Source organism: Lineus longissimus, chromosome 3 (assembly GCF_910592395.1).
Source record: "Lineus longissimus chromosome 3, tnLinLong1.2, whole genome shotgun sequence".
In the NCBI taxonomy this organism is placed as follows: domain Eukaryota; kingdom Metazoa; phylum Nemertea; class Pilidiophora; order Heteronemertea; family Lineidae; genus Lineus; species Lineus longissimus.
This window is the reverse complement of record NC_088310.1, coordinates 2010769-2038043: the sequence shown is the minus strand read 5'-3', so window position 1 is coordinate 2038043 and position 27275 is coordinate 2010769. Positions and strand designations below refer to the sequence as shown.

The 27275-nt window shown below is 41.1% G+C and overlaps 2 protein-coding genes across 2 annotated transcripts; both read right to left on the bottom strand.

Moving 5' to 3' along the window:
- Window positions 1–418: 418 nt before the first annotated feature.
- LOC135485330 (acetyl-coenzyme A synthetase 2-like, mitochondrial) lies at window positions 419–6933 on the bottom strand. Its single transcript, XM_064767222.1, has 11 exons — window positions 6749–6933; window positions 5874–5985; window positions 5482–5681; window positions 5223–5398; window positions 4846–4998; window positions 4227–4512; window positions 3562–3654; window positions 3204–3316; window positions 2899–3025; window positions 2497–2624; window positions 419–2143 (listed from the first exon to the last, which is right to left on the bottom strand). Exons 1-11 carry the CDS (start codon window positions 6798–6800, stop codon window positions 1763–1765), a joined length of 1821 nt encoding a protein of 606 aa, XP_064623292.1. The 5' UTR covers window positions 6801–6933; the 3' UTR covers window positions 419–1762.
- Window positions 6934–8513: 1580 nt separating this feature from the next.
- On the bottom strand, window positions 8514–26952 carry LOC135485325 (histone acetyltransferase KAT6A-like). Its single transcript, XM_064767215.1, has 6 exons — window positions 26874–26952; window positions 20373–22371; window positions 15815–17964; window positions 14309–14465; window positions 13786–13954; window positions 8514–13435 (listed from the first exon to the last, which is right to left on the bottom strand). Exons 1-6 carry the CDS (start codon window positions 26949–26951, stop codon window positions 13249–13251), a joined length of 4740 nt encoding a protein of 1579 aa, XP_064623285.1. The 5' UTR covers window position 26952; the 3' UTR covers window positions 8514–13248.
- Between the last annotated feature and the right edge of the window lie 323 nt (window positions 26953–27275).

The window sequence follows — 27275 nt, the reverse complement described above, 5'->3', positions numbered from 1 at the left end:
ACTGCCTTAGACCGAGTTATCATCTCACAATGCTTGTGAAGACGCACCAATCACATAATGACAGACAGCAGAGCTGGCTATGTACAAACATGCCAAGTTAGAGAGAGACTCAGCCAGTCCATCTGTGAATGAAGGTCAGCCTCATAGCTGGCAATATGCCACAGCCAATTCCTCAATACATGTATTGTTTGAGACAGCAGAGTGCCAGGCAATTGGGCAAACTTATGATTGAGACTGCTAATCTCAAAGATGGCGAGGTTATCATACCCAACCTCGCAGTGTCAGACAAAGCACCAGGCAATCGGGCTATAGTCTCAGTCAGTCAAACTGCAACAAGCATGAGAGGTAACCCTCATCATCAGCGGGAGACACAACATGGTGCAATGAACACATTGAAAATATTAGATGAAAACATATTTTTATTCAGTATACAATTCAGATGACAGGATGGAAAGTTATTCATACTGTTTGTAAATATAATTTGACATACAAAAGTTTACACATGGATGTGTGACCGACACACACATGGACAGCTGTGGATTAAGCTAGCTGCGATTAAAAGAATGGGCCTGCATGCATGACCAAATACTACATTAGTGTTTTGGTGTATATTAGAGTAAAGAGTAAGATTACAAAAAAGTCCTGATACCCCTTCATGTGATAATACTTTATAGATAACCCATAACTTATATATCTAAGTCACTCTAAGGTGATATCATATCAACGCAATAGTGCAGGACAACCCCTGAGAGCGCTTTAACAATCTCAAATGTGAATTAACATCATTTTGAAATTGACATTCAAGTCCAGCACGTACATGAGACATTGCTCACATGGACATACAATTCTTTATACTAACATTTCTAAACTGAAATTGGCACGTTGTAATACATAATACAATTACATGTACCAATATATCAAATTTCCATCTTCCATATAAATATACTTTAATCTATGCCTCTTTTTCATTCAAGCTCAAGCTGCCTTAAAAAGGTTTTAGAAATCAACAAATCAACACATATTTACAATGTAATAATTCTACTAAAAAGCAAATATGAAAATGATCACATGTTATATACAGGAACAGCTGACATGACTCAAGGATCAGTCAATGGTAATAGGAATAGAGACAAAGTAAATGCTTTTACTTCAGTTTTGTCCAGACAGTCCAAGTGTAAATCTACATGAAGTTTTCGTCTTTTATTATCAAAACCAAATTGTGTCAATTGGAATTGGAGAGGGTTATACATGTCAGTTATTGAGGTGTTCAGCCCTATATTGCTATCTTTGTTGAATAATGCCACACATTTTGTACATTCCTCCAGTTTTGGTGTAGAGTATCAACTTTATTTGAGCTCCAAATTTTGTCCAACAATAAATCCATAAAATATATTCAAAATAAGGAATATCTAAAATCAAAAGCACCAAGTGTATCAATATGAATTGTAACCAATTAACATAGAAAATAGACACAATTTCATGAATCCATACATGTAAAATGTCAATTTGTGCAAAACATCCTACATTGTATAACTGTCTTTGAAACACTACAAAGATTCTGAAAATGTCCAAAGTAACAAACCACTAACCCGTGTGGAACCGTATTGTCTGGGCGTTTTCCTACTCAGCATTTGCTCTAGGTGGTTGTGTATATCTTTGCGATTTCTAGTAGAGCCCCATACTTATATCAAGCCTAAAACACCAAGTAGAGAATGCCTAACAAGAATATCTCAGCCCTATGAACTTCAAAATCGTTTGCTCATCACTTGTGCATAGTCTTCATCGTCTCCTGGTGTTGTGAATGAATCACCTGATGATTCTTGACCAGGGCCTCAACAACTTGTGGGTCAGCAAGCGTCGACACATCTCCCAACTCATCCGGTTTATTCGCCGCAATTTTCCTCAGCACACGACGCATGATTTTCCCTGATCGTGTTTTCGGTAGGCCCGATGTGATCTGTATCATCTCAGGCACAGCATAAGAAGCAATCTTTCTTTTCACCAAATCTTTCAACTCTTTAAGAATCTCGTCGCGTGGTTCAGTCACATCTTCCATTAACGTCACAAAGGCATAGACGCCTTCTCCCTTGATCTCATGGGGGAATCCCACTACAGCTGTCTCAGCAACCATGTCATGCTCATCCTGAACACAGAGAAAGTTGATCATGAAAATATCACATGGGGAATTTAATACAGTTATTTAGCCTACTGTAGACTGTGTCCACGTATACATCTCTTCCATCCCCATCAAAGGTTCCACCCAGCCCTGTTGAAGTTAAAACCCTAGTGGTTGGTGTGGAGTTGATGAATTGCTGATGTAGCTGCCTGTCTTATCAGAAGCAGGAACAGAACCAAAGGTGATCAGCAATAATGCTCTTAACTTTTGATATCGAGTAAAACTATATTGCAATCTTTAGAAGGCATGAGTCTCCATGTATGACATTGTCTTCAGCACAACCGAGACACCCGATTGTCAAAGTAAGCTGTTCCACTCACCATAACATCCTCAATTTCAGCTGTACCGAGCCTATGTCCGCTCACATTGATAATATCATCCATTCGCCCTGTGATCTGATAATAACCGTTCGGGTGGCGATGCCCTCCGTCACCCGAGAAATAATACCCTGCAGAGAAAGAAAATATGTTGGATGGGAGCTTACATGTACAAGGTTGGTCATTCTTAAAGGCCGTAGTCTTGGATATCAATGTTTGCAATGGAAAACCTGTTAAGCCTCGTTCTGATTGCAGCTGGCCTTGGTGTCACAGCCAAGGGCCGCAAGTAATTTAATGGAAAATGTTCACTTTGAACCCTTTCAGACTTGCATTAAAGCCACCCTCATCATTACTACCAAGTGCTCAACAGTCACGGTGAAGTGTCTTGCCCAAGAATGCACTCACCAGGGAAAGGTTTATAGTAAGTTTCTAGGAATCTGTCATGGTGACCGTAGATGGTCCTTGCCATTCCTGGCCAAGGTTTCTTGATACATAAAGCACCCATGACGTCATTTCCCGTCATTTCTTCACCCTGCGAACAAAAGATAAGGGCAAATAGGAGTAAATCAGGACAAACTATGTCAAACACCAGTTTAAGGCACAATGTTTTTAAACAGAACTGATGACACAGTGGATTCCACTAAATAATGCACGTTATGACTTTTGGTATGCACAAGAGGAGAACCCCCAACCATAAGAGGGATACCAACCTTTTCATCCACTATCGCTGGCTGAATGCCTAAGAAAGGCCTCATAGGCATACCAGAGATAATCTCAGAATGAGGGCCTGCTGGTCGTGGTGCTATCATGATTCCTCCAGTCTCTGGAATACACACACAAAAAAGTTAACAATAACATTACCACACTACATTACTGCTTTAACCCATGTCCTGTCACCACAATGAGGTATAGAAACTCCCTGCAAAACCATCAAAACTGACATGAATCATTTGAAAACTGACACAAATAACACTAATCGTGATTAATCTTATGATAATGATAACGCCAGCCCTTCACGGAGCTTTCAAAAGTAACAATAACATCGTTACTACCGTAATAAGTAGTTACCTGTCTGCCACCAGGTGTCGACCACATCACATTTGCCATCACCGACCACGTGATGATACCATTCCCAGGCTTCATGGTTCAGCGGCTCACCAACTGCAAACGAGGAAAATGCACAATAAAATAGCTGTTTTGGACCTTGAAAGTCAGCAGAAGAAAAAACACTCTTTAAATTGGGATTCCCAATGACATTGCCCTAGATTGTTATTGAGAAACATGACCGACAGCATAGGGTCAGTCGGTAATCAGTACCAAGACAAGGATATTGACAATGTACTTTTGTACAAGACACAGTTCACTGGCTGGACTATCAGCTCAGTAAAATAAGGCCACTTCAGTTTTCAAAGTAAAATCAAGAGTTTGTGAAATACATTGTTCACCATGTGATGGATTGCAATGAGGTCACTGACACAGAAAACATCAAGTACGACACATTTTCACGGCAGAAACAGGGCAATGCAAAAAAAGTTTCCAATTTTCTAAATAATTTTTCAAGCTGTACCAATGCAATGCATGTGATATACAAGGACAATAAGATTAAGCTGTAAGTTCTCTTAAAGCTGCAACCAACCGCTAAACTTGAATTGAACAGCAGTACTTCTTACTTAAGAAACACTGCTGAACAGCATGTAATGTTACAAAACGTCTAACACGACAAGACTACCCACCACATCCTAATGTCCGTAAAGTTGACCTGTCATATTTCTTGACCCATTCCTCCCCATAACGTAAAAGCAATCGTATCGCTGTCGGAGCACCATAAAATTGTTTTATTTTCAGTCTTTGCACCATTTCCCAGTAACGCCCAGGATCAGGATAGGTGGGGACACTTTCAAAGAGGACAGATGTAGCACCATTTAGGAGAGGACCATAGAGGACGTAGCTGTGGCCGGTGATCCAACCGATATCGGCAACACACGCATAGATATCACCAGGGGTGTAGTTGAATACAAGCTGGAAGAGAAATTGATCTGAATGTGTAAGATGGAGAACACAAGTTCATTTCCTATAGCACATACCACAGGGCTTTCAACTTGGAGCTTTCAATGACTCTGGTAGCAGAATATGGATACTCTGGGTCAATACCTAGCCATCCACAAAAGTTCTGTCTATGGACTTGCTCCATTAGGTAGGAAGTGTTGCCCGAGATGATCAAGATATGTTCCGAGTATGGAGGCCATCAGGCACATGGCCTGTTATTTGAATTCACTTTAGGCAACAGAGACCAGTTCTAAACTATTTGGGCATCAAGTTGGAGAAGTCATCCTTTTGCATTGATCTTATTACCTTGTGTGTCATCATTGCATAGAGCAGATACCCTGCATGAGAATGAGCAATCCCTTTCGGTTTGCCCGTACTCCCCGAGGTGTATAAAAAGAACAGGAAATCCTCACTGTCCATTTCTCTTGGTTTGCATTCCGTAGAGTGTTGGGCCATTTCCTGGAAATGAAATGCAATACACGAAGTTAAAACATGTTTATGATATGTTGATACTTTAAAATTATAAGTCTGTGGTTTGACAAGCGAATGAACCTTGTTAGTACCAACCCTCTGATAGTCTAATTGCTCAACATATTCTAAGTAAAGTTGCAAGTGACAAGTTCATGGATTATAGATAATAGAAGTCTCAAGAAAATGTATCACAGAATAATCTAAATATTAACCTTTTCCAAAGGCACATCCAGTTTGCCCATCGGCACCTGATTACCAGTTCTCTGAGAAACAAACACTTTCTCCACATTTGGACATTCGGCAACTGCAGCATCAACGATTCGTTTAAGTTCTATTAACTTTCCACCACGAACGCCTTGGTCCGCTGTGATTACAACTTTAGCATTGGCTGAAAGGAAAGAGAGGTTTCTTTATTTCTAGCTCAATCAAATAGGGCTCTTAATTTATGTACTTGATTCCAATCCAACTCACCATCATTTATTCTTGACCTGAGTGCCTCACCACTGAATCCAGCAAACACCACACTATGGATCGCTCCAATCCTGGAACAGGCTAACATCGCAGCCACGACGATAGGGGAGACAGGCAGGTAGAGGACAACTGGATCACCCTTTGATACACCATGGCTTAGCAGGGTGTTAGCAATTCTGTTGGTCATTTCATATAGCTGCCTGGAACAATGAAGAAACATAAATTCAAGAAATTGGAATTGTTTCTGGCAGGTCTGACTCACAATCAATCAATCCTATAATAGAATAAGAAAGACACAGGAATCTTGATTGAGGCCCCTGTGCACAGAGACCCTGTTAAGAAAACCCAGGTCATGAGATATGAAACTCTGTTCATCAAACCTGTCAACCAACCTGTATGTGATGTATTCTTCAGAACCTGGCTCATCTTTCTCCCAAATCAGGGCAACACGATCACGATCTTTGGTTGTGTTTTTGAAATCAATGTGACGGTCAATGCAATTGACTGGAAGTAGAAAGTACAAGACCTCTAAAGCTCAGGTTTGTAATAACTCTAATTGTAATTGTATGTTTGTAGGTGTCTGAATCAACAGACTGGCCATTCCCATACGTTCCAAATACACATGCACGGACATCAACAGTAGCCTAATGACAAGGGCACAATGCCAAATCATGCAATTATGATTATCAGTTAAATGACCGCATGAACTCAATATGAGACCATTACTGCATGGTGTTTTATGAAATCGGATAGAATGAGGTATAAGCTCCTGGTTCTACAAGAGTTCAACACACGGTACAAATGTACCAGCATTCTGACCGAAATGTTTACAGTTGGGGCCTATCTGTCATTTCAGCCAAGTTCTGTGTTGTTTCACAGACTCAGTGACTATATCATGTATGACATCATCATAGGGACTGGACTATGACTACAAACAAGTTCATTATGAAAAGACAGAGCTTTAACCTTGCTGTGTTGATAGGTACAATGCTGGGACCAGGGGGCAAGCTGTTCCCAGCAGCATCAAGGGGAATGGTATGGTGGGGGGGGGGGGGTAGGTAGGTAGGCCTAGACTGGTCCTATTAGCCCAAGACGTCCATCATCGTGCATCGGCTGTGTGACCAGGCATCTCTCTCACTCAGCCCTGCAGACAGTCACAATCGACCGTCAATGCCAGGCCCATAATGGAACTTAAGAATATGAAAAAGAAAAAACAGTTACATTAAACCTACTCTACTAGTCGGACTGACCCAATGCTACAATTTACCTGAGGCATTTATTTTCCCATTCAAAAACCATTTAATTTTTCCACCATCCATATCAACATCTTTGACTTCATCAAAGTCTTTGAACCAGGTGAGTCGACTTCTGGCCAACCTGCCCCAGAAAATGTTAGGCTCTTCCAAACTGAACTTGTGAAGGTCTTCATAACTCCGAATATTCTTCAATCCATCGAATTCTGGGAGTGGGGAAGTTAAAATTTGACCACCAGAGGCTGCTCGACAACTTTGAACACTTGGTTGACAGTTTCTAACATGATTTGAGCAACGAACACCGAGAAATCGGGCAAATTGCAGTTGTAGAAACCTCCCTTCCCTCAACACCACCGCCATGATTTGTGTTGATAGACGAGTCCATTGCTGGAGGTGGAAATTAAAATGGCAGTGCACACGTTTTCCAAACCCCAGCTATTCATTGCGAGTTAAATGGTGAGAGACAAAAGTCCAGTACTTCTTACAATCTGATTGCTAGAATAAGCTGATATTTCTCAACAGATCAAAATATAACGAGAACAAAACCTTTAGCCACCCCTTGCAATTAGCAACTTGAACTAGTCCGATCCGACGACAGACGAGAGTGACCTACTTTCACTATCAATCCCGTACAGGGCTCCCCTGCCGTTGGCCATCCATACTACACAGTACGCACATAAAACGTCCCCATGGGATTCGCAGATGCAGATGGTGCCACAACCAGACCTGGTGAGATTGCAGATACTGTCAAAACCAGACCTGATGAGATTGCAGATACTGTCACAACCAGACCTGGCAAGATAACAAATTTTGTTACACCCAGAGCCGCCCGAGCAGATCCACACCTGATAACTCATAGAAGAAGAAGAATTCATCTCAAAGGAGAGTAGATTACAATTAACTCACGTTAAAGTTTGAGTTCCGGGGAGGTAGCGTTGTCAGTACGTTGGTTTAGGGGCGCAATAACCTAGCTTATAGCGAGCAATTAGTACACTAAGATTTCAGTGATTAACATAGACAGTTGCAAGTATTGGCATTTTAGACTCATATATTTCGTGCTATAATAACTGCGTTGTAAACATAATGCTCAAAATTGATTAATGAAAAAGGTGATAGGGCAATATTAAGCAAACAGTAATGGAAAAAATGTAATTCCATTAACTGGATATTGTTTTTAGACACTATTACATTTTAGGCCTACTTTTCCGTAAACCACGAGACCAATGCATGTGAAAAAAACACCACATATAAGTGAGTCACGGAGTCACGGTCTCTAAAGTCTGGAGGTCCGGAGTCCGTGAGCGCTGACAGTCTAGTGGCGTGGCCCACGGATAGATCGAGAGGGCGGTTTGGGGTTCCGCCGCAGGTGCTCGCATGCATTGGTCGTATCCCGAAACCTTTACAAAACAAAAAATCTGGTGGCATCGATCCAATGACGGTAAAGGAATTGACGGTGTCTCAATTTGACCATGGCAAACTGACAGCACTTCACCATAGTGAATTGGGACGGTGAAATACTTTACCATGGTGAGCATTGTAAATTCTACATTCACCATGGTGAGCATGGTAAACTTTGGATTCACCATGGTGAACGCTGCATTCACCATGGTGAGCACCAATGAACGAGCTCGATAGCAAAGATCACTACGGAGTAATCCTCAACCCACGTTCATGTTTTGAAACATACTGAACCTATTATAAGGGAGCTCGCTTGTATATTTTTTGGAAGGATACATACAGAGAGTAAGAAAAACAAAAGTAAAACAGTAAAGTTTCTGCAGATTTTTTTTTATTGCATGTTGCGACTGTGAACGAGGACGCTGATTCACACATAAAATATATGGAATAAAATACTGGGATAGGAGTGCAAAGTGGGTCATTGACAGTGTTACTGTGCCTGGGATGCTGCAATAAGAAAGACTCCAGGTCCGACATAGGACTGAGCACTCCAGGCCCAGGCCGCTGTCAATCACCTTAGTACCTAACTCTACATGGCTCACATTTATCTTAAGTTCAAGTCTGTCAGTGTCCTGTGCAACATAATGGCTTCAGAGGTGATGTAAAGACACTGAACAAGGCACCAGAAAACTATGCCCAACGCTACATGGTGCTGTCACTTGGGTATTGCATTGTTGTGACAATGATGGGAGGTCAATTTGGACACACCCCAGTGAAAATCAGCGCCACCTTATTTTACACAAAACACTGAGAGACTTAAATGAAGCCATTCTAGTGCAAACATGGGTCCAGTTGACAGGAAGTGCGCGTATATTATGGGTAAACGATAAAATATTAATTCATTGATCTGTTCTACCTCCAATAAACGACAACTATATCTACCAATCCAATAGTCAACAATAATATATCATACCTTGTGGACATTTGGGACAGATTTCACGAGAGAAAATCGGTTGTCAATCAACATCTTTCGAATTTACAACATGGCGGACACCTCCATATGCTTCTGCAGAAAAGAAGCAAGTAGCACTCCCTTTCTTCAAACAGCATTAGCCTGTTTATTTTTAAAGGAGAGTCTTTATTAACACAACTGAGAAACATACATTTAATGATGTTTATTGTCACCTTGTCCACAGTCAGGTCATGAAGAACAATGCCGAGTAAGATCAGAAGATAGTGTTGCACATTGTCTGCAGGAGGCCAATGAAACATAAGAGAACTATTCCCTTATAAACATCTGCCTGAAGCATTACAACCTTCTTTTCGAACACAGCAAAGAAGATGGACAGATTGGAGGTTTTTTGTAGATAAGATTGCCCACGTATATATCATGCCAAAAACGCCAATGGTTTCAATAACAGTTTCACCCAAGACGGTGGATGGAGCTTTCCATATGACTTTGATTGTTGTGGACGTCCATTTGCACCTCATAGTATTAAGTACATTTCCACAAAATATATAGAATAGTACATCTTTCAGGAGGAAAACATTACATCATTATACACTTCTATCATATAAACACAGAAAAAACACCTTACATGTATTTAAGGATATCGTCTCTTCAGCAGTACTTGAAATAGTTCACTTCACTGAGCCAGGACAGAATCATCAGTATATTCCATGTAATGTATACAGCGGGCCATTGCCCAAAACTGGGTGAAATGAACTATAATCTAAGCAAGTCAGTTCCAACATTTTGAGGTGTATTCTCAGTCATTATCGACAACATTGTAACCAAATTGAAGAAAATTAAGAGATCCGTGCAAACTTGAGTTGTCTATACTCTTCTTGTCATACCAAAGATTAACAGAAAAGAACACTTGAACCAAACAACCCAAAAAATGGAAGAAGGCCCAGCCTCATATGTTAGACCCAAAAGATATTTTCAATATGCCTAAGATGCAGTTCATGAATAACGTTAACTCTCAAGTTTTCGAAATCTCTTTTCTATTTGTTGAATCTGCTTTCGCATGTACAAAACAGGAATGATACCAAAAAGAGTAAGCCCTAACCACAGACTTATCAGATTAAACTTTCTTAAAAGCAATTTCAAGAACAGTAATATAATTCAGGATAATCTACTCAAACGATAATAAACAAGATATAATCACCATCCAGAATGACAGAATTGACAAAATACATTTCACACGATTAAGCGAATTCAATAAAATCTAGTAAGGAAAACTTTGGGTTAGAGTAGCACATGACGGGTGCCATTTTATATGTAAGGATTCGGACATCAGTAACGTCACCATGTACATCCAAATCTGACTTGATACTCATGATACAACCAAATCTAGTGCAGTAGATCATGAGGCACCAGTCAGGTATTACAGAGATAAAAGCGCCAAGAATAAGGGTATGTCCGTTCATTACCTGACGTTTCATTACCTGAAGTTTTTCCAAAACTATAACTGAAAACAACACAATGCAAAGATTACCTTAGGCGGAGATATAAGAATTAAATAACCACAAAAAATTCAAACAGTAATAGAATTTTAAATAATCGAAGTATTTCATATGGTGCGATATTATACGTCATCCATTTTTAACGAAGACCAGGATATACAGTGATACAACAGGGTAAATAGAGCAGCCTCTGTCCTAATATACCACCTGACAATGATTGTATTATCAGGAGAAAGCACACATTTTTAGTCATAATCATGGTCCTACTTCGGAATATTGTGCCGTCCATAAGAAAAGGATAATGCAAGTCCTACCAAGCACCTGGAATCATAAACGACATGGTAACCATTTACAGAGACACACTGTATGATTATAATATCAGAATATACTAATATATATATTTCTATTCCATTTAAAGTATGTACAATCAAAAACAACAACATACTTGATATAATATCTTACATCTTAACCGTCTAGAATAAATACTTTAATTGCATAACATGACTTTCAAAAAGTCAACCAGTCTACCGAGACCAAAGTGATCGTCTATAAATCTGTGACCTTCAAACCAACCCAAAACCATATATACATGCATTTCTGTTTTTGAATACTGGTTCTGCCTGACACAACACTAATCAATGCGAGCCTAGCGCCAACACAACACCCCTAAATGCATCCACATCCTAATCCTAATTTAAGAGGCCCCGCCGTCCCCGTCCCGATTCTGTGCAGAAAGTAGCAATCACAATCATGGGCAACTGACTTAACTACTTTGGTAAGATCACGAGCACATGTATGTAAGTGGTCCAATGGCCATCACATCATATTCCGGCCTGGCCTTGGTGTTTTTTTCATAGTAACTGACAAAGCGATCTCATATCAGTAAAACTAGAGCATTTGCAACCCCCTGTCTTATTTTACGAATGCAGATGTAGATTTTCTTTCTTACAGAAGAAGACTGTAAACAGTTCAGAGATAATCCATAAGGTGTCCGCCAAAATAGAGTGTACTTGACCAAAAGTGGTCAACAAAATAAACGCCCGATGTTCAGGTGAAAATTATAACGATGTGAGAGTTGGAAGAAAATAACTGCCTGTTGGCAAAAACAGAATAAAAGACATTCTTCGAACATAAGAAAACTAGAGTTATTTTGGCCAAATGTCTACAAATGGCCATACTTTAAATACGAACACATCTGAGGTGGTCAAGAATTTGGGCAGTTATTTGCATTTGCTGTCCATCTATGCCAAGTTGTTTTGCGTAAAGGGTCCTGATAATCAGAAAAATGTGCGGACGTGCTTAAAAGTATGACCACAAACCCAATATAAAGGGCAAAGCCTAGTCAAACAAGGACAATATCACATCAAATTATTATCAGTTTACTGGTTTGAAAATATCGGACATCTATCTCTAACACAGAAAAGTAAGAGTCACCAGTCTTCGTGTCAACAAGACAATGGTATTTGAGTGTAGTTACGCCCATTGATGCCAATAAAGGGTTGTCTTTAATCACAGCAAGTTTAGTTAAGTCTTGATATTCTCCATACATGTAAACATTTGACAACAAATTTTACGGTAAGTGAAGGTTTTAAAAGTGCCACTTAGCCGAATATCTACAACAAAATACACCACATCACATTACAAGAGTTAAACAGGAACTTATATGTAGCAGCAAGGCATCAAGTTTGTGGTCTGTAGGTGACTAAAATGCACAGCGAGAAGACTGGCTTGTATTTAATGCCATGTTTAATAGATTCATTGTACAAGCATGAATAACTTGATGTGCTGTGAGATAGGAGATATCACTATTGACGCCTTTGTGTCACTTAATCTGACCTCGCTGGCTCGGGCCTATAGACTCCATGCAGATGATAAATGTGTATCACCTTTGATTCATTGATAGGTTTCTGATGTAATACATGCCAGTCAATTACCAAGAAGCAGTTTAAAGACAAAGGAAGTAACTGCAAACATCTTTTATTCCATGCAGTTGCCCATGAATATTAGACGTCACAGGTGCAGGCACTAAAACTTGGATGCATACGTCTTGAATACAGCATGTTCAACTAGGAACCTGAGCACAGCTGTCTGCACTGTCATACTAAATCTAAGTTTGCGAGAAATCGACCAAGGAGACTACAAACAGGAAATGCTATACAAAAGCGTCATGGGCTTATAAAGTACATTTGAAGGAAGTATAAAACCAAGAGAGTTAGTGCCTTTCAACAGACCGCAAGGTATCAAATTTTAGACTGCAGGCAGACGGCTTGCACCTTGTATGAAAACAATCACAAGTCACAAATCATGTTTTTTGGAATTACCAGAATTCTACAAGCATGCAAATCACTATAGCTTGTGATTTACTGTGCAGACTTCTTTTTGGACAAAGCTGCAGGTGAGTTCTTTTACAAGTCCATTGAAAACAACGGCACAATCTAGCTTTCCTATCCATCATAATAAGTTGTGCAGAGGCTACAAAATTTATCATTTGCACGGAAGAAACTGTTGTCGTTGCCACAGGGTTTCGCCACCCATCATCATCGGGTGAGAACTCCAGGACTTGAATACACCATCCAGCGCCAACAGAGTCAAGCTATGTCAACAAAAGATGCCATGTCTCCATAATTTCTCCTAGTTATTCACAACTTCAGGATGGATTCTTCAAGATACGTTTCTGTCTAAAGTCGTAGACAGAGCGACAGAGGAAGACAGTCTCTGGGTCGACGTCAGTTGGCAAGCATTCAGTTGGTACGTCGTCTGCTTTGGGTACAAGCGTCTGCTTCGAATAACTAAATGGCAGATTTTCTTCCAGGAGTTTCAGTTTTGCTCGATATCTGAAAAACAAAACACCGTTAGATACAGGATGAAGCTCAATCAAGGTGAAAGTTGAAAAAGCACTGTAGGTTTGATGATCAGAAGAACTGTCAGTGGATGAAGTCTACTTGGCAAAAGATTCATTAGCCTAAGGTCTTGCAGTTATCCCAACAGCATAAGGGAGTCCTGTTATGACTCAAGATCAGAAGGTCTCTAAGTTCACTTTCATAGGTGGTTTTCGTCTATAATGTACCAAAACATTCTGATAGCTAACTGACAGTAAAACTCTAACCCTCAACTGAATGACTCCAAAACAGCCAAATCAAACTAAGTCATCAAAAGATGAATCCCACAAGAAAGAGTAACAAACCTGCAGTATTTTCCTACAGACATGACAAGGCACTTGTCCTCAATACATGCTATACTGTTCTCATCTTTGTGCTTCGATGCAAACAGCTCTGCTGGCAGATGATTGGGCTGACGGCCAGCTTCTGTGTGCTCAGGGCGATAATACCACAGGATGCTCATCATCTTCTCACCTGGAGTAGAAATGAAAGCTTGGTGAAAAAGACGCAAATGCAAAATCACAAATCAAGTATAACCTATGATGGGCCTCTTCTCCATACTTCAAGTATAACCTACGATGGGCCTCTTCTCCATACTTCAAGTACCTACGATGGGCCTCTTCTCCATACTTCAAGTATAACCTATGATGGGCCTCTTCTCCATACTTCAAGTATAACCTATGATGGGCCTCTTCTCCATACCTGAATATGGAGCAACTACTGGCCAATAATACCACTTGACTTGGCACCCAACCATAGCGGCACACATTAAATGGTCACAAGAATGAACGCACAAATTGGAGAATCGACTCAGTCAAAGCATCTTACCATCTTTCTCGAAGAACGCAGTTATCTTTGCGATGAATGGCAGATCCTTCTTTCTTGGTCCAGAACGCAGCAAGACACAGTCACGCGCCTTGATGATGTCACCATCATTATGGCAGATAGCGGAATAGCACGGACGTTCAACACCGGGCATCTCATTCTACAAGGAGAAGTTGGAAATGATAGAATGGGAGAAAGTGAGGTAAAGAAACTTGCAACTGCAACAGTTTGAGATGGCCAATATCAAAAACACAGACGATGAGAAAAGGGTTATCTCTTCCCATGTATTAGGTGCTAGTGTCACATGAACAACACAATTAATTATCAACTGACATTTGTATGACTAACCAACTTAGCCTTTAAAGGTCTCACGACCATCACTGATTACCACTTCAGGGTTATTTATGTACCACACAGTGCAGACACTCCACCATCTGAGGTGCAAATTGCAGTCTCCAAAACATGATCTGGTATTTTCCACAATGACATCTTTTAGAGACATAAATACTGAAGGGACTAGAATATATTATGTGAAAGCATCCATCAGACAGTAGTGTTACTCCACTCTCGAACAAGAGATGGCAGCACTGTCCAAAATCTATTCTCAACTCGTAAATCAATAATGTAATTTGCGGCAGGCTGTTCTTGTGTGGTGGCGGCAGAACAGAGTGATTCTATAGGAAACATATAGAGCAGGTATAAACAGGAACTATCAATGGCAAATGTGTTAGAATCCCAGTCTGGCGGCTTTCAATTCAACCAGGATGATGCCTTTTTGCAGGAGAGGATCTACTCTATAGTATTTGTACGAATATCAAGACAGATTTGTTCTAGACCAGGCTACGTGCATTATTGTGAGCATAAAATCTGTTAACAAAATCAGATTTTTGAACTAGAACTCTTCATAGATATTAATCAAGACATCCTCCAAATAGGAATTACCACTCAAGACACCCTCCAAAAGTTGTACTCCAGGATCCACTTAGTTGCACTCCATAGGATCCACCAAGATAGAATAGCCTCCAACAAGACTCACTGGACTGATACCTTTTATATTAGTTTAAAGATAGATCAAGTCACTCCAGACACCCAGAACAGGTCCTATCCTGACACCCACCATAGACGTCACTCAATAGGACCCCCTCCCCTTCTGAACACAAAAGAGCAGCAGACGACAAGAAAATCAGTGTTGAACAGAACGATCACATTTCATATCCACTGACTACATGTGCACATAAATTATGATAATTATGTTTACTGATCGTTACATTCATTGAGTGGTGTTGATAATGTTATCAGATCAGTTGATCATGACGATATTTACAGGATGGAGGGGTGCGTTTAACAGCTCAATAGCGCCGACAATAATGAACCAACACTGTGCTGGAGGTGCAGATTGTTTTGTTGAAGATCTCTTTCATTCAACGAAAGAAAGGTGGACTTTTTAAAGAAATGACAGAACAGAGCATGAACATGTAGAATGAGAAATGGGAAAATAATAATACTTACACAAGTGAAGACAAGCTTGTTCTCGGGCTCTCCAACCCACTGCCAGCTGTTATCAAGAGACTGTTTCCGATTGGACCCCCGTCGTGAACTGATCGAGCCTGCTTCTTGTCCCGCTTTCACTCCTCCCGTTTTCGATTTAGCATCAACACGTTTCTTTTCTTTTTTAATGTTTGTTTTTGATTTATCACTGGGGGACGTCTTACAGTGTTTCGGACCCTTACTAACAGCCACAGACTTCTTAAGATTGAGATGTTTTGGTCCCTGACCAGACGACTTAAGCAGTTTGGCTTTTTGTCCAGTGGCAGTCTTCTTTTTGAGAAGTTTTGGCTTCTGTTTATCAGCTTTTTTTAATGACAGTTTTGGTCTATTGGTCACAGATTTCAAAACTTTCTTGTCCCCAGTTAGTCTCTGGCCACCAACCTTTTTCTTATTACTTAGCAGTTTTGTTTCCGCACTCATACACTTCTTTGAATTGAGAAGTTTTGTTTTCCCTCCGATAGTTTTCTTGTTGTTATTTGCAACACCTTTACTATTGTTATTGAGCACTGGCTTAGACTTCACTTTTGACTTCAACCCGCCCTCCTTTGTTTTCTCAGTCACTTTCTGTTTTGTTTTGTTTGTCGCAGATTTCTCTTTGGGAGAAATTGCACTGGCTTGTTCCGCTGGTAACCGATTCACATCTGGCCCAGGCTTCTCCTTGCTGAGCCTCGGACTTAGTCTTTCAGGTCTCTTTCTCTCAACACTTTGAATTCTTAAACTATCTTTCTTCTGAGCACTTTCACATCTCTCCGCAAAGCCTTCACTTTCCTCCAATCGTTTCTTCGGTTCCCTAGCTGCCGGTTCAGTTCGTTCTTTCCGCCGATGACAAGTGCGCTCAGTGTCATTCTTGTCGACACCATACACCTGAATGTCCATCGGTATTTCTACTGTAACAGGATTTAGGCACATCCTTTTGCGGCCCTCACCTGAGAAAGCTGTCACTGATCTCGGTCTCTTCCTTAGTTCTCTCTCAGATTGACCAATAGGTCGGGGCACTGTCTGCGGCATGGGATGTGTGTACGGTTTTGGAATGGGATGAAGAGCTGGTGGTTTTGGTTGGGTAGCTGCGTTTTTTGGTGCGATTCCCGGCAGGGTGAGAGGAAGTGCAGCATTATGGGTTGACTGGGCAGGAAGGTTAACAGAATGTGATGAAGTTCTCTGGGGCATTGACTGATTTTTTACTTGAGGTGCAACTGAGTTTCGATTAGGGGGTGCAGGAAGTGATTTTAGTTGGGGTGCAGATAAGTTCTTGCGAAATGCATCTGGGGTGTTTTTGGGTGGTGGAGCAGTCAAAGTATGATATCTGGGCGCACAGGGAGGAAGACTTTTGTTCACAGGGACTGAACGCATGTTGGCAGGAAGTGTCTGAAGTTGATTCGATGGCGCAGCAGGATTCTGCATCTGGTGAGACTGTTGACTTGGGTAAGGATTGCGGCGGGATTGAGGTGGGGGCTGAAACTGCTGGGGTGCTGATGCTTGATGTGGGAACTGCTGCGTAGATGATGTGTACTGCGAAAACTGTTGTGTAGACTTTTGGTGTTGGAAATGATGAGGTCCAGATTGTTGGTGAGAAAACTGCTGAGGTGCAGATAGTGATGGGTATTGTTGTGGCACCTGCTGTTGAGGATATTGATGCGGTGTTTGTTGACGTGGGTACTGCTGAGGTGCCACCTGTTGTTGGAAATGCTGTGGTGCCGATTGCTGAGTGGGATATTGCTGTGGCCCTGTCTGTTGTGAGGGGAAATTCTGGGGTGCCACTTGCTGAGATGAGAACTGTTGGTGTGCCGACTGTTGTGACGAGAACTGCTGAGGTGCTGGCGGTTCAGGTGGTGGTAGGGGTGGCAGTGGCTGATGAGATGCCGGCGATGGTGGAAAAGATTCCTGAATCTTGCACGGCTGTTTCTGATTGACGTGTTGTTGCTGGGTGTGGGTGACAGTACACGTGACTGTCTCTGTCTTGGAGCAGCATGGTTTGATCGTCTGGTGGGAGTTGTGGTGATGGAAGATGATCTCCAGGTCTTGCTGCGGCTGCACTGGGATTGGGTGGTGCACAATGTGTGTGTATCTGTCCTGGACCGGCTGCATGATCGGACTGTTCTGGCTGTAACAACCTGCAAGTCAAAGTAAAGATCTGTCAACAACTGTTTAAGTGGCTGGTTTGATAACTTGGACCAGTTTTGGTCGTGACAACAGGCGATTTTAAGTCTGCTCATAGTGTGGCACCTCTGGATTGGCTGTATGACTGCATGCATGGCTCTCTGGCTGTTATACCCGGCAATGAAGTAAAGTATCATTGATTGATTCTGTTGGCGCTGAACCATCTCAGATCTAGTACATTTGCTACACTTTCTTGCCATTCTAATGAGCAATTTTGTTGCAACCTGCAACAGTTATCGCTGTGATGAGTAAGAACTGTTCGTCTGCTGGTAAAACCGGTATGATTGCTGGTTGCAGCAATCACTGATCCTTGGCACAGGGACCTCCGATCACCACTGCAAACAAGATTCTAGCATCATAAACAATAACTAAAGAACACTATTCGCTGAGAAAGGAAAGATTCTGTTTTGCTCACCAAGCCTGTCAGTGAGCGGCTAAAGAAATAAGAAGATAGCCCATGCCAAGATTGTCCTATAGATAGACATGTACCATTCTTGAACCCCAAATTCCCACTCCCCAAGATCATAGAATCATACAACTCGCAAGCACCACTTGCCCTTAACAAGTCTTTTTCCCAGTTACCATGAGTATGGAATAAACTTTGTGACAAGCACTCTCCAACAATCAGATTAATTTCAATATTTTTGATACAATCAACTCGTATTTCCTGCTGGTTGACACCTGATTATCGCGTAATAGGGATGCGTAAAGTGCAACCATGCCAACAAACCATGGGGAAGATGTTCACCATGTGTATGGCAAGAGAAATCTTACCCACCCTTTCGAACTCAAATCATCATATGAGTTGATGAAATCGAGTCAAAAGGTTCTCGAGCCGTTAACGCTTGCTCGTCATTCTTGATCTGATTATGTGGCAATAATGGTCTTCTCGCAGCACGTATTGATTTTACTGGGAAATATCTCAACTGAGGAAGACAACACGATTATAGACACACTCTCTAATTATCAATGTATATGAAAATAGAACACGATACAAACATGGTCTGATTGCATGATATTTTATTCCTGTGGTTGCAGTACCACTACCATACTTCTACAAGAGTATGTTTCTGAGCAATGACGATGTAACCCAAAAGGCGTCGAGTTCGACTCTGTAAATGGTGCAAAAATGACATCTGGGTACCACGTTCCTCCAGGAACTTTCTCTTACGGGCTGCTGGCTCACGCAAAGCATAAGGCAATAGGTCTCAGCTTCTCATTCAGAATGAAATGTGTTGCTGGTCCATGATGACCAGCCTGAGCTGCACTCTTTCACGTGGTGTTTAAATACCACCATGAAACCAGGCAACTGCATGCACGATGAGAGCTCTAGTTATTTCACTGACTTATTCTTGTTGATGTATTGTGAAATTCAGACAGTGTGTTTTTTTGGATACAACAGACTTCAAAGTTTCAGAGGAAATAGATTTCTTTTGCTTCAGATGCTGCATTTTCTTTGTATAACTACCAAATACTCATTCATGTCTTTCTAAAAGGAGTGCAGGCCAAACAAGCCATACCCAGAGGATCGGTTTGCCATGTTTGCTCTAGTCGACATCTCCTGATGACCTTTCCCTACTTCCTATGAAATCCTTTCCATATTATCACCAGCATTTCTTGCCTTTTTGTCAATGAACACTATGCAGCTGTGGGTGGGGCTATTTCTGTCTGCAGCAGCTCACTATCACATTGTGGAACATGTGAATGAGCGCTCGCTGTCAAATTGTTATTTTCTCACAATAGGAAATACCATCCTGACCTTCAGACAGGCATGAAAAGGAAGAGAGGTTTTTGCATGGTCATGAATATGCAAGTAGGTTACAACTGACTTAACGAGGTTACTGCGGCTGAAAATCAAGCTATCATGGTACAGTGAACAGAAAATACAACACACACGTATTTGACATTGCTCAAGGCCCGAAATGACACTGCATGTATTCACAATCGACTTAGAATGGCGTTCGATCACACAAACCATTAGAACGATGACCACATGGGGAAACCCCACATGTATTTTTGAGTATTTCAACCGAGGCCCAAAGTCTGGCTGTGCCAACAATTCTTTTGGCCTGAACGACGACTTATCATTTGTACATGTAGTTTTCCAGTACAATTGTAAACTAGATATCGCAATGTTTTAATGCAGAATTTCAAGTCTCACCTGTTTTGGTCTCCTCCAAACTTATGAAATCAAATTTAGATTCAGCGAATCCTATCAAGTATTCAGTCCTGGTTTCAATTCTATACACCATCAAGTTTTTGGCCTTTTTATGTTCCCAATTGAAATTCATGAGAAAAATACAACTTAACCATAAGACTGCAGGATACCCATAAAGTTGACAGACAAATGAAAGTGACTTACCCGGGTGCTGATAGTACGAGTTGTTAAATGATGGCACTCTGAAGGCACTGTCGTATCTGTTGGGGTAGGTCGCCATGAGGGAGATACTCCCGAGTCCGTTTAGTGTGAATGACTGGCAGTGAGACGAAGGGATGATGGCACCGTTATTGTAAGAGTACGACGTTGGCAGGGGCGACCCTCCTGGTCCTATCATTCCATTAGGTAGTGGTGAACCCCCGGGAGCCACCATACCATTTATCAACAGTGACGACGACTGCATTGGTGACGACTGCAGTGGTGGAGTTTGTAACGACGGACGTGGTGTGACCTTTATGACCTCCATACGTGGACTTGTGACTTGAGATACTGGGACAATAATGCCATTCCCAGGGGACACTGGCGTCACCTGTGGTTGTGCTTGTAATAGTTCGCGATTGGTCCATTCAATAGAATCCTTGCACATCAACGACTCCTTGATCCCGAGCCCATCCACCCAGTGACCGAGAATCTCATGAGTGTGGTGGACCGTTGCCACATGACGTGTAATCTTAAAGGAATCGGGGAGAACCCTCGCTGCTCGCATGTCCTCATCCTCGTCATTCTCAACAACATCGATAATTTCATCCGAATCATCATCAGCTTCAACCTCACTACTGGTAACAGACGACCGTTCATCAAGTTCATCCGAGTCCGACTGGAAAAATTCAGAATCCGAAGATGTTTCACTTGAACTATAGTCTCGTCCAATTCTGCGTCCACCAACTCGTCCACAGCTGGCAGCCAACATGGCCTGGGCATTAAGACTAGCCTCACGTTTCTTATGTGCAAATACACCAAGTTGTATATCCGAGGAGTTGATCTTTCGTTTCATTCCTTTCGAAAAGAAACCCTGCTGTATTGATTTCAAAACATCGCAATCTAAATCGTTATTGTCACAATCAAGCAGATTTTTCAATTCCCGGAACCGATAAGGACCTTTGATCTTTTTGGATCTACAAGTACCTTTAGATTTAGCCACAGCTTCCTGCACCTTCCCACTCTTTTTATTTGTTCGTGACACCCTATTTTTTGGTTCTGCTTTCTCTTTTTTAGTAGATTCTTTCTTACATTTAGAAGTCAATTTCAGAGTTTTTGAAACTTTTTTGGCATCCTTGGACTTTTTCGTAGAAATTTTGCTGGAAGATTCATGACTTTTCACAGGCGTTTTCTGATCGTCTGTCTCCTTCACAATCGTAGGGCCCCTTTCACGCTCGTAAAGTACAGTCATAACAGCAGAAGCATTCAGACTAGCCTGGCGTCTAACCCACGGTCCGCGTGGTGCAACAGCCTGAAAACTAGTGACCACCTTCTTCCTCGGAGATGGTTTTTTAACTTTATTTGAACCTTCCAAATTCTCATCGGAAATTGCCCCTTTCTTCTGCAATTGACTCTTTTCAGTTCCCTTTTTACTTGGACTTTCTTTATTCTTTTTCGGACTTTGAATTTTCAAACCCTTTTCACAAGATTCTTTTGATCTTTTCAACTTTTCAATGTTCTTTTTTTCCTTTGAAGCAGCTGAATTCTCCTTGTCTTTCGAAGGAGATGAGACCTTACCACTGTTCATACTACTCCGGTCTAGTTTCAGTTTTTTGGGGGGCAGTTTAACGCTATTTGAATCGTCATGGCCACGTTTTGTTGGGAACTTCATTTTGGATATATTGAACGTCTTATAGTCAGTATACAAATCAAAGAATGTTGTCCCTGATTGGCTATATGAGATCACATTTTCCGTTGCTTTTCTTCGGCCGATGTGATGGCGTGTCTTATAATCAGCTTTTGGTTTAGCTTTTATCGGACTTGTTTTTTTCTTGTCGGCAGGTTTGACATCATTTTTCGTCTTTTTGGTCCCAGCCTTTGTTGTCTTCTTTGGAGATGTCTTCTTCGAGACAACTTTCTTAGCTTTCTTATCGTTATTCGGTTTCTTGTTGGAAGAGGTGGATTTTGAAGACTTGGTGGTGTTCTTCTTGGGCGACTTGTTCACCTGTAAGATAGGATAAAACAAGATGAGTACGAATACCAAATTATTCTAAATAGACCTCTTTATCAGGCCACAAAGTGACAGTTTCTTAATCGAAGCATCCATCATGTATACCCTGAAATGAAACTCCTGAAACATCCAAGGCTCAATTAGGACAACATAATAATGCAGTTAACTTCAGATTGCCATAAGTATCAGTAGAGTTGAAGGTCTGATGTGGCAGTATAGTAAAGTCAAGCTGACGTCCCACAGACAATCGATTCAGAATCTGTTGCAAAATCCATTCCAACGAGCTTCACAGACTAGATAAATCAATGGTACACCTGATGCAAAAGTTCGATAGTGAGAATACTGTTATCGCGCTTGACAAATTCGTGGCTGCAACAAACAACTCAAAAAACACTGATAACTATATAACCGAGTGAGACTGCACTTTCATTCCCAAATTGTGCACTAACAAACATGTATTCATGACACTGGGCATCCTCCCCACCACAAGGGATCACCATATCGTGACAGTAATGCAACTATAGATTTTTAGCACATAGTTTGCATCAAGCTCATGAGCAATACGGTGTATTTTAAGGATGATGCACTTTTAGATCAGTCAACTGAGACTCGTTGGACGGCATCTGATTTTGTATGAAAATTATTCACGAGTTAAGGCAGTTAGTTGAAACAGTATGCCATAGGCCCCTATCACTTGAAGTCAATGGCAGGGGCATGTGTTCCTGAAAGATATCATCCCATGGTCTTGTCTGTATTCCACCTGGGCCTCACAGTAAAAGGAGACTGTGAACAAATCACCTGTTGTGAACAGATCGCCTGTCATTCACTCCTTCAGGACTGCAGGCACAGGTTCTCCTGGACAAGTCATCACCTGGCAAGGTCGACGGTAGTCCCAGCTTTAACAGAGTAAAACCCCCACAGCCTAGTGGAGATATCAACCCACCAAGACTACTTTAGTGATTGCAACGACCTGGGTACTCAGCACTACCAAGAGAACGTGCAGTGATGAACTGCGGAGCAACCAGTTGCAATTTGTATTGACCCAGACAGCACAGCATGTATGCCTGATGTATGGTTAAGACACGAAGCAGTTTCTACAAATTAACCTTGCAACACTCGCTAAGCGTCAAATGGCAACTGAAAGGGATAGCCGAGATTAATACCTGGAACATAATCCGACTCAATCTCTCACAGGCATGTGACAAAACTGTTGTAACAATGAGAGTTGAATTGAGCTGAGGGTATAGTGTCATTAGACTCAGAAGCGGCCGAAAAATGTCCGACTGACACAACCACACTGGATGACAATGATGAATTGTTTTGAATCCATTGTCCTGAGTTGTATCAGATAACTTTATATTGTACATTGCACAGCTGATGTGATGAGTTTACCAGCCAGTTGGTCGGTGTAAATCAGACTTGGCCCAAATACTGCAAACCCCGAAATTTTCATGACAGAAAAAAGAATTTGCTCATATGCTCATTTGCTAATTTGCTCATTGTCAATGTCATTGGTGATTGAGTAATATTGCATAATCTGCCAAAATTTCATGGATGCTATACATTAGACCATTTCACACCAAATCACACAACAAATAAAGCTACTGGTTCCTTGAAGAACTACAGAACAAGAGATCGACAGCTGTTGGTGAAGGCTGGGAAGATGTCCACATGTTCCGACCATCATTCATGGGACCATGTGCTGACCTTGTTCACAGATGGTTTGTTTTCACAATATAGAGGGAGTCCACTCAAAATATTTGATGTGAACTATAAACCACACAGCCAACTTTCCTCAGAATTTGACAACACACTGCAATGCAAAATTATTTCATTCAAGCTTTGACACTTGATATGTCTATTATATTATAAATTCATGAAACTTTTACTAGAGTTTAGCAAACAAAAAAGCAGCGATTTATTGTACTGCAACAATTCTCATTCTTCTCTGTAATTTCAACAGGATTTTGATTACAAATTACAAATGAAAGATCTAAAGTGATCAGAGGAAACATGTCACGTCTATTTGGTGATGGCAAATAAAATGACAAATTTCAATATATAGCTGCCTACTTGGAAACATTCAAGGATAATTGGTGTAACACAACATAATGATATCTAATATACTATTTTTTCATTGGAACATGTAGAACCAATCTTATTATAGTACAATGGGCTAAATAAAGTAATAAAAGGCTAAACTAGCCATTGTAAGGTCAATACTGGATAACAGAGAAATTAGCCACTTATCTACAGAGAAGAAGAAAGGAAAGTGATTGTTTGGACTATTCTCATTCATGTTGTCACAGGTTTATAGAAACATTACAGAAACCATAAAAGCTTTCTAAACATTATGATGGGAAATTCTCTGCCAATTATTCAACAAGTGTCCATTGTGTCCTCACAATAGCCTGTTTCACCTCCCTGGATGACTGAGCAAGAAAAGGCTTCAGATACTTTAGCAAGTGATAAATGAGATTTGTGGTGACCTACGACAATACATAAAGAATTAATTGTGACCTGATTGGAAGAATCATCATACTGCACAGCATTCTTTTCTCCAAAAATCTGTGGTTGACATGGATGATAAGGATTCTCCAGGGTTTTCTCAATTTTCAAGAAGTTTTGCCAGCGTGCAACACAAGGAAGAGTGGCCCTATGGATTCTAGAGCAAGGTAGTGTGGTCAACTGGCAAGGTGGGGTGGGCCGCCTTGACTGATGATTTTGGTATAAAGCATATTTGAATAGCATCCTTTTCTATGTATACATTGAGGAAGTGACCAAAACCGACAACAAAACCTCTGATAAGATCTGACCTAAATTGGACAAGTTTTAACACACAGACCTTTTGATGACATTTTCAGTCAAAGGACAGATTCTCAATCGAGTTGTTTCAATTTACTCGCAACGGTACAAGCTACTTATTGTCAGAGCCAGCCCAGTCCTACTTGTTGTCAGAGCCAAGTGTAAAGATGCATGCAACCTTCCAATGATTGAGACAGAAGATTGGCGTAGAGACAGGAGTTTTGATTTGATTTGTCAACTACCTTTCTTCCAATTTTTGATTATTGTGAGCTTCATTCACATACCTCAAAGTGCTGCATTTCAATATTGTCATTTCAATGTTGACAGTTGTTATCATAATGCTTATGTACCAATTACACTGCTATTTAAAACATCCCATTTGCTGATCATTTGAAAAGTTCCAGCTGAACACCATGACCATTCATTTGTGCTAAGTGTACATGGATACAGAATCTGAGGAAAAGGATGTAGTAGTTTTATTTATGCGACTTCAGTAAACCTGCAGACATGGCAGACAGTCCAAGATCTGTCCGAGAGCCTAGAAGAAACCAGGACTGACATTGTAATTTCTAAATTGGTCCACACACGAGTTGGAGGCTAACCTTCAGGCTACGGAGTTCTGCCTCTTGAAACTCATATCCTGTTTTACACATCATTTAACTCAGGATCACGGTAATATAACCTCAAACTTTGACCTTGCTTTGCCAAGGACATGAAGATCTTCATATTCAAACAGACAAGCAGGGCAGCGAATATTAACCCCTGATTTCCTCAGGATGAACAGGACACAGAGGCTTGAGTTATCAACATCATTGACAAGGTCTCAAATTCATATGATATGAAGGAAGAGGGTAGACCCACACTTGGTCTATGCTGAGGACTTAAAAGTGAGACAGGGGGTGTCCAGTCAAACACCAGGAAAACACACCGCCAAATATCCATTTCCTCAAAAGAATTCTCTCAAGAGAAGTCACCGCTGATTATAAACATACAGTGGACACTCCCTTAAGCAGACACCTATATAAGGACAACCTCTCTATTATAAGGACACTAGTTTTGGTCCCAAATTGGTTGTTTCCATTCAATTTGATCTCTCTAATCAGGACACCTCTCTATTAAGGTCAGCACTGGTCAGTCCCGAGGGTTCTACTGTATAAGTATTCATTAACAAGGCACCGTCCAACAGTCTTCAATTTCAACAATGTATCCACAATATGCCAACTCATCAATGTCTAGTATTACAAAACAGTTGGCACCACTCTAATAATCTCCAAAGTCAATTTCATGCTCCTCCCCTGGCCTTTTAGCCTCACCTATCATTGGCTCCTCTGCTCAATTAGCTTTCCACTTAGGGTACTAATATCCTCAGAAAATTTTCAAAATCCCGGTGAAACTGATCCCATCACACACCATCATGCGATACTATTCAATAAGACCACATGATCTGGGCCTAGCAAAATCACAAGCCTGAAAATAAACATGGAACGTTGCCAGTCAAGAAAACCTATATAAACGCATCAGACTGTACATTGCACTATTTGGATACATAGTATACTGTTAGTACACGCAAAACGAGAAAAACGGAGTACAACATTCTCGCATTGTTTGCGAACAAAATACACCACTAAAAGCGATGAAAATGTTGAGGAATCGAGACAAAATATTTATAATGTGATCTGTAAAGTAATTACCTTCATCGGAGGTTTCGCCGGTGTTTTTTTACGTTTTGTATTCCAGTCATTCGATCCCATTTTACTAGTGGTCGCCATGTTCGCGGCGGCAATGACGTGTGGGAGTTTTGAGTTCCGACATCAGATGGCGCTGCGATTAGGCGGGAGCTGCGGTTTGTGCACGTGGCGGCATTGACGTTTATGATAAATGATCAACAAAAGTCTATTGTCAGCTTGTTCTAGATTTTCATTATCATGCTTTGAGTGGGATGCCGATGCGAAACTGACTGGACAAATTTTGCCGCCTCTGCCGAGCTAGCGGCCTGTTTGTCGCGCAGCAGTATTACATTATCAGAAACAGTAAAATCGGACAGGGACCGTCTCTGCTGAGCTAGCGGCCTGTTTGTCGAGCAGCAGTATTAC

Excerpts from the sequence above, each read along its gene's own strand:
- LOC135485325 (XM_064767215.1), bottom strand. The coding sequence starts at position 26,951 with ATGGCGACCACTAGTAAAATGGGATCGAATGACTGGAATACAAAACGT. Across the intron at positions 13,955-14,308 it reads TGCGTTCTTCGAGAAAGATG|GTGAGAAGATGATGAGCATC; the intron begins GTAAGATGCTTT and ends TTTCTACTCCAG. Across the intron at positions 13,436-13,785 it reads TCTGTAGGAAAATACTGCAG|ATATCGAGCAAAACTGAAAC; the intron begins GTTTGTTACTCT and ends TTTGTTTTTCAG.
- LOC135485330 (XM_064767222.1), bottom strand. The coding sequence starts at position 6,800 with ATGGATGGTGGAAAAATTAAATGGTTTTTGAATGGGAAAATAAATGCC. Across the intron at positions 5,986-6,748 it reads TGGGAAAATAAATGCCTCAG|TCAATTGCATTGACCGTCAC; the intron begins GTAAATTGTAGC and ends TTCTACTTCCAG. Across the intron at positions 3,026-3,203 it reads CAGCGATAGTGGATGAAAAG|GGTGAAGAAATGACGGGAAA; the intron begins GTTGGTATCCCT and ends TTTTGTTCGCAG.